Below are 12,952 nucleotides of genomic sequence, written 5' to 3' on the forward strand. Positions count from 1 at the left end.
GAAAAGCGCCGGGTCTCTTTCCAGGCACCCAGTTGGCGCCTCACATCCCGCAGCCTCCGCGAGGATTCGGATTCGATGCGCTCGCGGGCCGCCAGGGCGCGCTGGGTGCCAGGCGCGAGGTGGCGAGGGGCGGGAGGCGCTCTGATTGGCGGGTTTGCGCGTCCGTCAGGCGCGGGCAGGGGCGGGGCTGGCCTCCCGGGAGCCTGTGGGCGGGAGGCGGGGCCTACATGAATGGGGCGCGCGGCGCGGTCTGCAGTCGGCGCTCGCGGGGGGAAACCAGACCCGGGCCGGGAGTGGGTGGGAGGAAGCCGAGTGGGGCGGGGGTGAAGGGAAGGAGCGCGGGGGGCGGGGAGGGGCAGCGCCCGGGCGGCGCGCCGAGAGCCGGGAGGCGGGCGTGAGCGGGAGCCGTGTCCGCAGTGCCGCTGTCCGCTGCGCCGCGTCCGCCCGCGCCGAGCCCCGCCGCCTGGTCTGCGGGAGCCCGAGGAGCCCCCGGCGTCCCCCGAGGGGGTCCCGCCGAGCCGGAACGGAACGAACCGGCGTGGAGCAAAGAGCCAGGTCGGAGCGGCCGAGCGAGCCCCAGGCCCCCGGGCGTGGAGGTGGGGGGCTGAGGCCCCCGAGGGGGCCCTGCCGAGATGGGCAACCTGGAGAGTACCGACGGGGGCCCCGGGGAGCCGCCCTCCGTGTCGCTGCTGCCGCCGCCCGGCAAGATGCCGATGCCCGAGCCGTGCGAGCTGGAGGAGAGGTTCGCCCTGGTGCTGGTGAGTGCGGAGCCGGCCCCCTCCCCGCCCCCCGCCCCGACAGACCCCGGCCTGGGCGCCTTCCCGGGAAACTTGGGGCGGTCCCCAGCCTGCCGGATTGCTCCGTCTCGGACCTCAGGACCCACACCACAACTGCTGGACGCTTGGGAGGAGGGGTCTCCAGCCGGGGAGCGCCCCGGGGATCCTGACTTCTCCCTCCTCTCGCTCGTTTTTGCTCCCCTTTCTTCTCCGCCTCCAGGGGTCTCTGCATTTCTCATTCCCGAGCCTCTCGCCGGCGTGGGGGCTGGGGGTCCCCTGCTTGGCCTGGCGAGGACCCTGCCTCTGCTAACATGGACGCTTCGTTGGGAGTGGGTCCTGCTCCCACCCCGGACCAGATGTTTGGAGGGAAGAAAGAGGGAGCGGGGAGGGGGCTGGCAGCCAGTTTGTGTATGGGGGTGTGTGTGATGCCATTCTGCTCACTCTCAGACGGCCTGCAGCTCTGACTCGGCAGAGTCACAGTGGGTTGGTCGGAAAGGGCTGCACATGTGGATAAGCCATTTCACGAGTGGATTTTTCCAATGGAAACCCCCCATCGTCCCACCTCTCTCCACCCCCTTTCTATGTTAGCTCCGGTGGGTGCCTTGGTGGTGCTCTTTGCTCATGCAGTTCTTTCTTTCTTTCTTTCTTTCTTTCTTTCTTTCTTTCTTTCTTTCTTTCTTTCTTTCTTTCTTTCATTTCCCAAAATGGTCTGTGTTAGAGAAGTTTTCAGAGCTGAAATTTGGGATTCCTGGTTGGTGTGGGAATTAGACATTGATGTCAGTAACCGAATACCAGCATCTGAACTGAGATCGCTGGGCTGAAGCAAGAGACTATGTGGGCGCTAAAAATGAAGTTGGGGAGGGAGAAAGATGCTGAAATTAGGTGGTGGGGCACTGGCTACCAGGTCAGTCTTGGCGAGCTTTGAAGAAATAGTCTTCCCAGTTCCTCGAAGAACTTACTAGGTTAATTCCACTCTTATTGTTGGTTTGGTTGTAAGGGCTGGCTTTCCTCAACTAATGAGGAGGGCAGAGTGGACTTAGCAGCCTGACTGGATTTCATCCTACCTGGAATCAGGAGATTGGATCAGTTGGCATCGATGGAGCTGTCTAGAGATCCTGGTCTTTCCAGGGGTGGGGATCCTGTCACTGGCATGGAAGCCAGTGCAGAGAGGCTTTGCCCAGTTCCCAGGGGAAGCAGTGTTACTGGCACCTCTCTGCCCTGCGCTCTGCAGGGGGCCAAAGGCAGCACATCCTGTGGCCCCTGCATTTCCCTAAGGCTCCTCAGGGGGAGGGGGTGAGTCAGTGATTACTAATTTGCCCTGGCCATTTCAGAGGCTGGAGAAAGCCTGGGACTCCGTGCTCTTGAGAACAAGAGATCAACTGTTGGGGAAAAGAGTGGGAAGGAATCTGTACTCCAGTGTGTATGTGTGTGTTCACCCCCACCCCAAATAGCTGGCATGAGGTAGAGAAAGAACTTGGAAAGAAAAGGGATGGTTTGAAGGGGTGGGACTGCCTGAGGTGTAGGAGTTGGCAGGCCATTCACTGGGAGATCTTAGGACCAGAGCTGATCATGTACTCATGGGAATGTGGGTGACAAGTTCATTTAGTTGGAGAGATGGTGCCTTAATATTATCAGAATACACAGGTATCCAGATCGCTAACCCAGAGAACCAGGGATTCCAGGTCGAGCCTGAGACCAGACCACCAACATGCAATCCTTCCTTTCAGTATAAAGTTTTGGTTTCTTCCCTGGTGGCTTTTGTTTTGGTTTTGTTTCTGTGTGTGAGCTGCTGCTGGGGGTTTGGAACAGGGCAGGTCAGGGCTAGTTAGCTATCTTAGGAGAAGAGGGGTTTTTTACCTCACTTTTTCCAACACTGGAAAATTATGCTTTCTTGAGGATTTGAATTCTCTGGAGGATTTTTGTTTGCTTGCTTTGTTTTGGTCTTCAGTGCCAGGACCTAATACACGCATGATTCCACTATTCCCAGACCAATTTACATTTCTTCAGATAAAGAGGGAGCGACACCATAGCACTGGAGTTTCCCTTGGTACTATCGTGTTCCCATGTCCTAGAGGGGCCCAAGTCCTGGTGTGCGCTCTACCAGGTGAACATTCTCTCAGCCCCTTTCTGAGGACTCTTAAAGATCTCCCTTTCCTCTGCTCCTCAGGCATCCCCGTTCTACTATCCTTTGGGGATAGTACTGGCTTTTGGATGTTTGGCCCTGAAGCCAGCTCTAGTGTAGGTCTTGAACAATTAGGAGAAGCACAGCATACTGGGAAAGCAAGGACCTCGTCCTCCCCTTTCTGAGACAGGGTTTCTTCACCTGTCCAAAGGAGCCGATCATTCCTGTGGAGCTGAGATTGTGAGAATGAGGTGAGCTGTGTATATAAGATGCTTGGCACCAGTGGGCACTCGGTATAGATTTGTTTCTTGGGAGTTGGGCGGTTGCACAGCCGGTTAAGCGCACATGACACCAAGCGCAAAGACCTTTGTAAGGATCCTGGTTTGAGCCCCCGGCTCCCTACCTGTAGGGGAGTCGCTTCACAGGCGGTGAAGCAAGTCTGCAGGTGTCTGTCTTTCTCTCCCCATCTCTGTCTTCCCCTCCTCTCTCCATTTCTCTCTGTCCTGTCCAACACAACGAGGACATCAATAACAACAATAACTACAACAATAAAACAACAAAGGCAACAAAAGGGAATAAATAAATAAATAAATAAATAAATAACAAGACTTGTTTCTTTTCTCAGTGCCAGAGACAAGCTTCTCTATTTTCACCTTTCTCTTTCCTAGGTTGTCCGCTATGCTCTGACTTGTTTGGTGTGTGGGGAAAAGCTCTTTGAGAGATTTGTTGAGGTCACTTGGTGTTAAGGTTTGCTCAAATACTGCTTGTTATGCCCTCAAGTTTGAAAATCTTTCACTTCAAGCAAGTGAAGAGCTCTTTGAATATTTGCCTCTCTCCCCCTTCCTCCTTTTCTTCCTCTTCCTTGATGTTTGTTTGCTTGTTTGTTTGTTTGTTTTTCTTGAGGTACTAGGGCCTCACACATGCATGATCCTACCACTTCTGGGCCAGTAAAAAAAAAAAAAGTTAGCCTGTGAGATAGCTCACCAGGAGGACAATGTATTCTCATGCTGGAGGTACTGGAGGGCCTGGGATCCATTCCAGGCAGCAGCATAAGTCAGAGGTGATCAGGGCTCTGGTGAAAAAAATACGTCCCAGGTGTGAGCACTCAGTTTTATGGAACTTAAGAAGCAAAAAGTGAAAATACAGAATGAAATATAGATTAGCTGTGGTCTGCTGCAAAAGAACCAAAGACTCTGAGAGGGGGTTGAGAGAACTTTGCATGATGGTGAAGGAGGGCTTCAGCTGGCTGTGGGGTGGTATGCAGATACTATCACAGGGAGATAAGAATATACTCATGCGACAGCAACTGTCTCACAAATCACTGTTTCCCCCAATAAACTGACCTTTCCCAAGCGACCAAAAAGATTTAGATGGAGAGAAAAAGAAACAAAAAGAAAGAGATAATCACAGCCCTGCTCCATGGGTGGCACTTGCCCCGCTGTAGTGGTTCTCTGGCACATGGCAGTGTTGGGGGTGGAAGCATCCGTGTTCTCTGCTCTAAGGTTGAGCTGTCCACACCCCCCCAGCCCTTCATTCTCCTCTCACAAGGAGAGATAATTATATTTTTTAAATATTTATTTATTATTTATTTTCCCTTTTGTTGCCCTTGTTTTTATTGTTGTTGTAGTTTTGCCGTTATTGATGTTGTCGTTGTTAGATAGGACAGAGAGAAATGGAGAGAGGAGGGGAAGACGGGGAGAGAAAGATAGACACCTGCAGATCTGCTTCAACACCTGTGAAGTGACTCCTCTGCAGGTGGGGAGCTGGGGGCTCAAACCAGGATGCTTACCCCGGTCCTTGTGCTTTGCGCTGTGTGCACTTAACCCACTGTGCTGCGGCCTGACTCCCAATAATTATAGTTTTATCTATTGCCAAATTTGTTGTATGATTTAAAAAAATATTTATTTATTCCATTTTGTTGCCCTTGTTGTTTTTATTGTTGTAGTTATTGATGTTGTCGTTGTTGGACCTATCCAACAACAGAGAGAAATGGAGAGAGGAGGGGAAAACAGAGGGGGAGAGAAAGATAGACACCTGCAGACCTGTTTCACCGCTTGTCAAGTGACTCCCCTGCAGGTGGGGAGTTGGGGTTTGAACCGGGATCCTTAATGCTGATCCTCACACTTTGCACCACATGCGCTTTGCACTACATGCGCTTAACTCACTGCGCTACTGCCCGACTCCCGATTTTTTTTTTTTTTTTAATTCCCAACCAGAACACTGCTCAGCTCTGGTTTATGGTGGTGAGAGGAATTGATTGGGACTTTGGAGCCTCAGGTGTGAAAGTCTCTTTGCATCACTACTGTGGTACTTTCCCTCCCTTTTGCCTGAATTTAATTGAACTGGAAGTCAGGTACTTAGCAAGGTCTGATTATCTACTAAATGCTCAGCAAATGGTAGCTTTCAGATTTGTAGCTCTCTGCAGTGACTCAGATTTGAGATCCTCGGTTTTTCCAGAAAAAGGAGTTTAAGTTTAGAAATTGGATAGAACCCCAGGCCCCACTCGGTGTAGCTGGGCTTAGGATATGCCTGCTGCTTTTGGACGGAAGGCTTTCCCAGCTGGCTTAGTCAATGAAAGCCCCTTCCTGAAAAACACTCAGGCTGGGGAAGTGGTGTCATTGATGAGTCAAGACCACGGGCTCCTTACTCTCTGGTGTAGACACTGGATCTCACTCATCCGTAGCCTGTCAGCTGAGGTTGAAGAGCTTGAGCCCTGAGGTCATGAAGTGATTTGTTCAATGTCCAAATGCAGGGCTTTCCCGTCGTCTGTTGGAGTAGTGAGCCTCAACTCTCTGAGGGCAGTTGAGGTACCCAATTGGCCCCACCTTGCTGGGATCAGTTTCTACCATTTACCCCTTTGTACTGCACACATAGTGTTTTTCTACATGTGCCCTGATGGGAGAAAACTCTCAAAGCTGCTGTGTTCTCTTTCCTTAACCCTGTCAGCTCAGCAGCTCTTCCCACCACCCCGTTCTGCATTCTGGGGGGAAGGGGCAGTTATTGGGGCTTCTCTTTGTTGATGTGAGATAGCTGATCTCTGGTCTGAGAGAGCCCCAGTCTATGATCTGGTCCCAGCCAGATGACTCCCCAATCTTAGCCACTTGTATTCTGGTCAGCACTGGCCTTTGGGAGAGGGAGGTAGGGGAAGACTTGAAGGACTTTGGAAGAAGAGCCTTTGCCATGTCTGCACCCTGATCTTTTTCTTTGCTGACTTACTCCAGACTCCAAGCTGGAGTTCTGACGCCAGAGAAAGCCCTGGCTGTCCCTTCTGAGGAGGCTCAGGGGACAGGGTGGAGCTGTGTGACCTTGCAGTCCCTATAGTGGCCTCTCCTCTCACATTTCCCTGGTGATGACTGATGACTTGGGGTTTTGCTGTAAGTGTGGCATTGATGTGAGAGCTTAGCTGGCCTGGTTGCTAGTTGTCTAGAAGGCTTTGAGGGGCCTTCTTTGACACAGAAAGGGGCTGGGAAAAACTTGCACTAAATATCAAGTTCCAAATCTCCATGATGGAGATGTTTTTCCCAGTCCTGGGGATTGTGGTGAATTAGTTCAGGCTGAGTAGGACTTGGAGGAGGGAAAGGGGTCCCTGAGAACAGCTGGTCAGTGACACCCTTTGTTTCATGTACCCATTAAGAAGACCTAGTCCCTAGACCTTCCCACTTGATCCTGTCTTAGATGGGAGAAGGTGTGTGTGGAGGGAATGGGGTTGATGGAGTGGGCTCCTGGTCATCTGGAATGTTTTTATTGCTCACAAGGAAATTCAACCTTTAAAATTTTTTTTTCTCTTAAAGCAATAATTATTCTATGGGAAAAAAAGTATGGGCAATTTAGGAAGAGGAAAAGAAAAAAAATAAGATTGAAGAGAGACATTTGTATTTTCTCTAATTTCTCTACCAAAGGGAGCCAACATATTTAAAACCCCTTCATATTCTTTTTCTCTGCATAGGACTATACTACATTGTGATGTTGGTGTGTGTGTTAACCATTTTGACCTTTTCTCTTTTATTATTTCATTAATTTTTCCAGGCTAGTTGTAAACATCTATAAAATGCTTGTACAGTGGTCCAGCAAGGGAAATGGCACCATTGTTTACTTAACTGTCCCTGGATATTTAACTGGTTGCTTGTCTGCCATTATAAGCAGTGCTGTGGACATCTTGGTATGCAAAACCTATTCAGTATTCAGAGCTTTTCTTAGAATACAAACCCAAAATTGAGTTTGCTAAGATGTAGGACATGTTTTTAAAGTCCTAAACACTTACTTCCAAATTAATTCTTTTTTTTTTTTTCTTCCAGGGTTATCGATGGGGCTGGGTGCCTACACTACAAATCCACTGCTCCTAGTAGCCATTTTTTACCATTATTATGGTTGCTGTTGCTTCTGTTGTTGGATGGGACAGAGAGAAATTGAGAGAGGAGGGGAAGACAGCAGGAAAGAAAGACATCTGCAGACCTGCTTCATTGCTTGTGAAGCAACCCCTCTGCAGTTGAGGAGCCAGGAGCTCCAACTGGTATCCTTGTGCCGGTCTTTGTGCTTTGCACTGTGTGCGCTTAACTTGGTACGCTACCCTCCAGCCCCCTCCCAAATGAATTCTAATTTATAGAATTTTTTTGTCACTAGGACTGGATGATTCCAGTGATCCTAGTGGAACTCCCCTTCAGCCACAGGTAGAAACAGAAAGGAAGAATAAGAAAGAGAAGGAGGGACACCGCAGTAGCACTTCACCACTCCCAAAGCTCCCTCTGGTGTTGTATATGGTGTTCTAGTCTGATGCTGAAGACTGGACACCATGTCCTTGTGTAGGCAAACTGTGTGTTTTAGGAGATGAGCTATCTTCTGGTCCCCCAAATGTGTTTTTTAAAGACAATAATGGCATGTGAATATCTTTAAAGAAGAGGATTGAGAGTAGCTTTTTTTACCCTCATAAAAATGTCTGTTCATTTAACAAGTTTAGATGGTAAAAATATAAATAGCATAAAGTAGAGAGAAAAGAATTAAGATAACCTGAAATATCACTGCCATCTGTTAGCATTTTGATGTGTGAGTGTTTTGTGTGTGTGTGTGTGTGTGTGTGTGTGTGTATGCATTTTGATGTGTATATGTATTTATTTCTTTGTGCAGCACCAGGGAGCAAACCCAAAGCCATATGCATGGTACCAACATCAAATGATCTTTCTGGTGTAAATTTCCTTTTTCTTTTTTTTTTTTTGAGAGAGGCAGAGAGAGAGGAGACACCACAGCCCTGCTCAACCATTCAGGGAGCTCTCCCAGTGCTGTCCACGGCGCTTCTTTGTAGCCGGGGCTCATCCCAGGCCGCCTGAGCTGCAAGGCATGTGTTCTTGCCCAAGGCAGGCTCTTTCCCAGCCCCTTTGATGTTTTAACAGTATCATGCTGTGCTCTGTGTTTCATAAACAGATTTTTATTTTACTGTTTTAAGATTTTCTCGTGTGTCCAGATATCTTTCAATATCACCATTTCATGTCTGCATAGTACTCTGTAACTCCATATTTTTATGTTTTTAATTTATCATCAAAGAATGAATCCAATGCCTTGTGCTTGACTGATACCACTGTTCAGTGACTGCTTTGAACCAGTGTTTTCATTCTTTTTTTTTAAAATTTTTATTTATAAAATAGAAATACTGACAAGACTAAAGGATAAGAGGGGTACATTTCCACACAGTTCCCACCACCAGAACTCCATACCCAATCCCCTCCCTTGATAGCTTTCCTGTTCTTTATCTCTCTGGGAGTATGGACCCAGGGTCATTATGGGGTGTAGAAGGTGGAAGGTCTGGCTTCTGTAATTGCTTCCCCACTAAACATGGATGTTGGCAGGTGGACCCATACTTCCAGCCTGTCTCTCTCTTTCCCTAGTGGGGCAGGGCTCTGGGGAGACAGGGCTCCAGGACACATTGGTGGGGTCGTCTGCCCAGGGAAGTCTGGCTGGCATCATGGTAGCATCTGGAACCTGGTGCCTGAAAGAAGAGTTAACATACAAAACCAAACAAATTGTTGACTAGTAATGAACCTAAGGGCAGGAACATTGCAGATGAAGATTTGGGGGGTCTCCATTTTGTAGGTAGCTAGTAGGCCTATTTTAGTTATATTCCAAAGGGCCCATGACTGTACTAGTTAGAGAGAGAAAGCAGAGAGGGAGAGACAGACTGGAATGACACCATGGCACGATTCTTGGAGTTCCTTTGGTGCCGTCCGTGGTGCTGCCATGTAGTGCTGGGGCTCAGAGCACAGCAGAGTATGTGCTATGCTGCTGTACTCTATCTCCTGGCCCAAGATAAACTACTTTATAATTGTCTTATATTTCTCTCTCTCCTTTTTTTTTCTTGCTATAAATAATACTCTGCTGGATATACTGTACATAAATTTCTGTGTATTTCTGATTATTTCCTTAGGATAAATTGCTAGAAATTGAATTATTGAGTAAAAGAATATATGCCTCCTAAAAACCTTTGTGAGCTAGGTTTTGAGAAGTTGTACCAGTGGCTTTTACATTGATGTGTCTCCTTTCTGTAAGGTAATCATTATTGGATAGCTTGATTTCTTTTTTATAACCTTTGCCAGTCTCATTTGTAGAAATGACATTTTATTTTACTTTGAATTTCTTTCAACATTTCACCCCAGGTGTTTTGACCACCTTTTCTCTTCTGTCCTGTACCTGCGTAATAAAAGTATGCATTTCTAGATATTTTCACATGTGAAATTGCACACACAGCTATTATGTAAAAGTCAAGTTAATAAAATGAGCACCAACATATTCACTGCAGGGTTGGTGGATTTACTTCCTGTCTCCTAGTTTCTTCTCCCTGTTGTGTTATATGGGATAAAAAAGCCACTTAGCTCAGGACTGGCTGGGTCTGTTTCTGCAGCTGGGACAACCCAGGTGGCAGCCACAGCAGCGCTTCATAGCTCTGTAGGGAAACAGCCTCTGCAGCTGCGAAACAGGAACTGGTGTTGGTGGAAATAGCTAATCTTCAGTGAGGTGAAAAAAGAAGCCAGCGTGGAAAGGAAATGAGACCACAGGGCCTTCCCTGAGGTTGCCTAGGAAAGCTGGTCAGAGCCAGGGCCCTGGTTCTGTCATGAGAACAGGTATCCACCCCTGAGCCGTGTCTGCCTGTGAGGCAGCCGTGAGGACAGCCCACACGCAGCCAGTGTACTTAGCTGGTGTCCCAGCTGGGGCACCTCCCTTCTGGCGAAATGTCTCTCCCGAGTCTGAGCTGAGCTGAGTTGAAGTAGTGCCAGGGCCAGGCTATGGGCTCGCTCCAGTGTTCGGAAGGAACCTTTTCCTTTAAAGATAAGAGAGGGTGCTATCCTCCATGTAGGCCCTCTTCCCATCTCCTGTTCCTTGCTGAGTACTTTCAGGCTCTCAACAGTAGGAGCTGGGAACTTCAGGGCTTTGATTGCAACGTGAAAAGGGAAATAGGTTGAAGAATAGGTGGGAACTGGGCAGCTGGAAATTCTGAGGCACTTTCTTTGGCGAAGCCACATCTCTGTATCTTGTCCCCCCACAGAGGACACCCTCTTTGCTTCTCTTTTCAACTCAACAACTTGTCTTTGCAGGTTCTAGTCCCCTTTCTGTCTTCCAGCCCCTTCTGACACAAGGGAAGGCCTCTGTAGGGATATTGGGGAGTAATTTTCTCCTTGTCCCTGGTTTTATTAACAAGCATATTATTCTTAGTTTATTGTAAACTAGATTCATGAAAGGTATTCTGAGTAATAATAAAGGAAATTAGAATTATTTACTTGGCAAAATTGCCAGTAGAGGAAGGATTTCGACTGTTGTGTGCCTGCCCTAGTCCAGTTCTTATCCTCTTCCTGTCCCCTCCCATTCTCTCTAGTCTCTCTTCCTACCTTCCCACTCTCACTTAGGGTTCTATCTAGGGCTGGAATCAGAGCTGGTGGTACTCCTTCTGGGCTCCTGAAGTTATTAGTAAGGGAGTATGTACCTACTTGTACATTTCTACTCACATTTAGCCTGGAGAGTCACAACCCTCCTCCAGTTGCCCACCCCCTTTCTCATAAGGCTTGGGGGTAAGCCTGATATTTGGTTACTGAGGAGGTAGTTGTCCTGTTTTACAATCTACCTATGGCTTAGAATAGAGATAATTTCTGTTTCAGTTTTTACTAGCTTCCTTGCCAGGGGGTTAGGGAGCTGATTCTTAGATCTTCCAGTGTTTCTATCTGGGCGGGGGAGATGGCAAAGTGGTTATGCAAACAGACTCTCATGCCTGAGGCTCTGAGGTCCCAGATTTAATCTCCCCCACACCACCATAAGCCAGAGCTAAACAGTTTTTTTTATTCCTTTTTGTTGCCATTGTTGTTTTATTGTTGTAGTTATTATTGTTGTTATTGATGTCTTCATTGTTGGATAGGACAGAGAGAAATGGAGAGAGGAGGGGAAGACAGAGGAGAGAGAGAAAGACAGACACCTGCAGCCCTGCTTCACCACTTGTGAAGCAACGTCCCTACAGGTGAGGAGCCAGGGGCTCGAACTGGGATCCTTACGCCGGTCCTTGCACTTTGCGCCACATGCGCTTAACTTGCTGTGCTACCTACCGCCCAACTCCCTAGATAAACAGTTTTATGGGGGGGCAGGTAGAGAACCCACTTCTTGTTTGCTCTGGATGGTTTGAAAGAAAGAGCATTGATTTGGGAATCAGAAGACATGGGTCTATTCTATTCTATTCTATTCTATTTTTTTTTGCCTTGGACAGAATCTGTAACCTTTCTGAGCCAGCGTCACCCTTTTTGAAATGGGTGATGATGGTATGTACCCTACAGGATTTTGAGGATGTTGGAATTAGACACACAGTGAAAACACTTAATCTGTAAAGATTTACAGGTGTGTTGGCATATACGTCACTACTATAACACCAGGTCAAGCAACTTTTCAGCAGAGGGAGAAAGCAGAGGGCAGTATTGGCCCATCAGGGAGTTTTTGGAAGCAGTGTCTTGGTTGGGGTCCCCACCAACATAAGGAACAGTAAGGAACGTCCAGTCCACAGTGCAGGCAGCATCCTACCTACTAAGACTCATCTTCTGATCTGTGCCTGCATTGCCCTGTATCCCGGTTGAGGATGAAGCTTCAAGAGCCGTAAAAGTTGTCATTTAAACTTTTTACAAGGGCAATATTATTATGTGTTAATTATATCATTGAAAGTTAAAAGAGGCATCTTGCACCAAAGTAAAAGACTCTGGGGTGGGTGGGGGGCAGAATACAGGTCCAAAAAGGATGACAGAGGACCTAGTGGGGGCTGTATTGTTATATGAAAACTAGGAAATGTTATACATGTACAAACGTATTTACTGTCAAATGTAAAACATTAATTCCCCAATAAAGAAATTTTTAAAAAGTTTAAAAAAAAATTGTAGCCTCACTAGAAATCAAAGAAATGAACTTTTTTTTTTTTTTAATTGCCACCAGGGTTATCATTGGGGCTCAGTGCTGGCACAATGAATCCACTTCTTCTGGCAACCATTTCCCCTACTTTGTTCTATTTTTACTTGATAGGCTAGAGAGAAATAGAGAAGGAAGAGGAACACAGGGATAGAGAAAGAGAGACACCAGCAGACCTGCTTTACTGCTAATCTGGGGTAGTGACTCAAACCTGGGTCCTTGTGCATGATAATGGGTATACCACTGCCCAGCCCCCATTTATTTATTTTTTCATTAATTTTTAATTATAGTTATGTATTTATTAGAGACAACCAGAAATTGAGAAGGGAAGGTAGAGAGGGAGAGAGAGAGAGAGATGCCTGCAGCACTGCTTCACCACTTGTGAAACTTTCCCCCTGCAGGTGAGGACCAGAGGCTTGAACCCAGATCCTTGTGCATTGTAACATGTGCACTCAGTCAAGTGTGCCAGCACATGAACAGTTTTTTAATGATCTACTTAAAAAATATCTTACTTATTTGGGTAGAGACAGAGAGAAATCGAGAGGGGACTAGGGAGATAGAGAGATAAACAGACACCTGCAACACTGCTTCACTTGTGGAACTTTCCTCCTGCAGGTGGGGGCCAGGGGCTTGAACCCTG

General features: G+C 47.6%; 1 protein-coding gene across 5 annotated transcripts in view; it reads left to right on the plus strand.

Moving 5' to 3' along the window:
• Window positions 1–268: 268 nt before the first annotated feature.
• The window catches only part of FMNL3 (formin like 3), a 68,655-nt gene continuing 55,971 nt past the window's right edge, over window positions 269–12,952 (plus strand). For 3 of the 5 annotated variants that reach the window (XM_007528502.3, XM_060195400.1, XM_007528500.3), the window contains exon 1: window positions 464–758. In XM_007528502.3, the coding sequence (XP_007528564.1) occupies window positions 633–758 (126 nt within the window). In that variant the 5' untranslated portion in view covers window positions 464–632. Of the gene's footprint in view, window positions 759–12,952 lie in introns of all 5 variants that reach the window. The other 2 variants (XM_007528501.3, XM_060195401.1) reach the window with 2 other exon arrangements.

Source organism: Erinaceus europaeus, chromosome 7 (assembly GCF_950295315.1).
Source record: "Erinaceus europaeus chromosome 7, mEriEur2.1, whole genome shotgun sequence".
NCBI lineage: Eukaryota > Metazoa > Chordata > Mammalia > Eulipotyphla > Erinaceidae > Erinaceus > Erinaceus europaeus.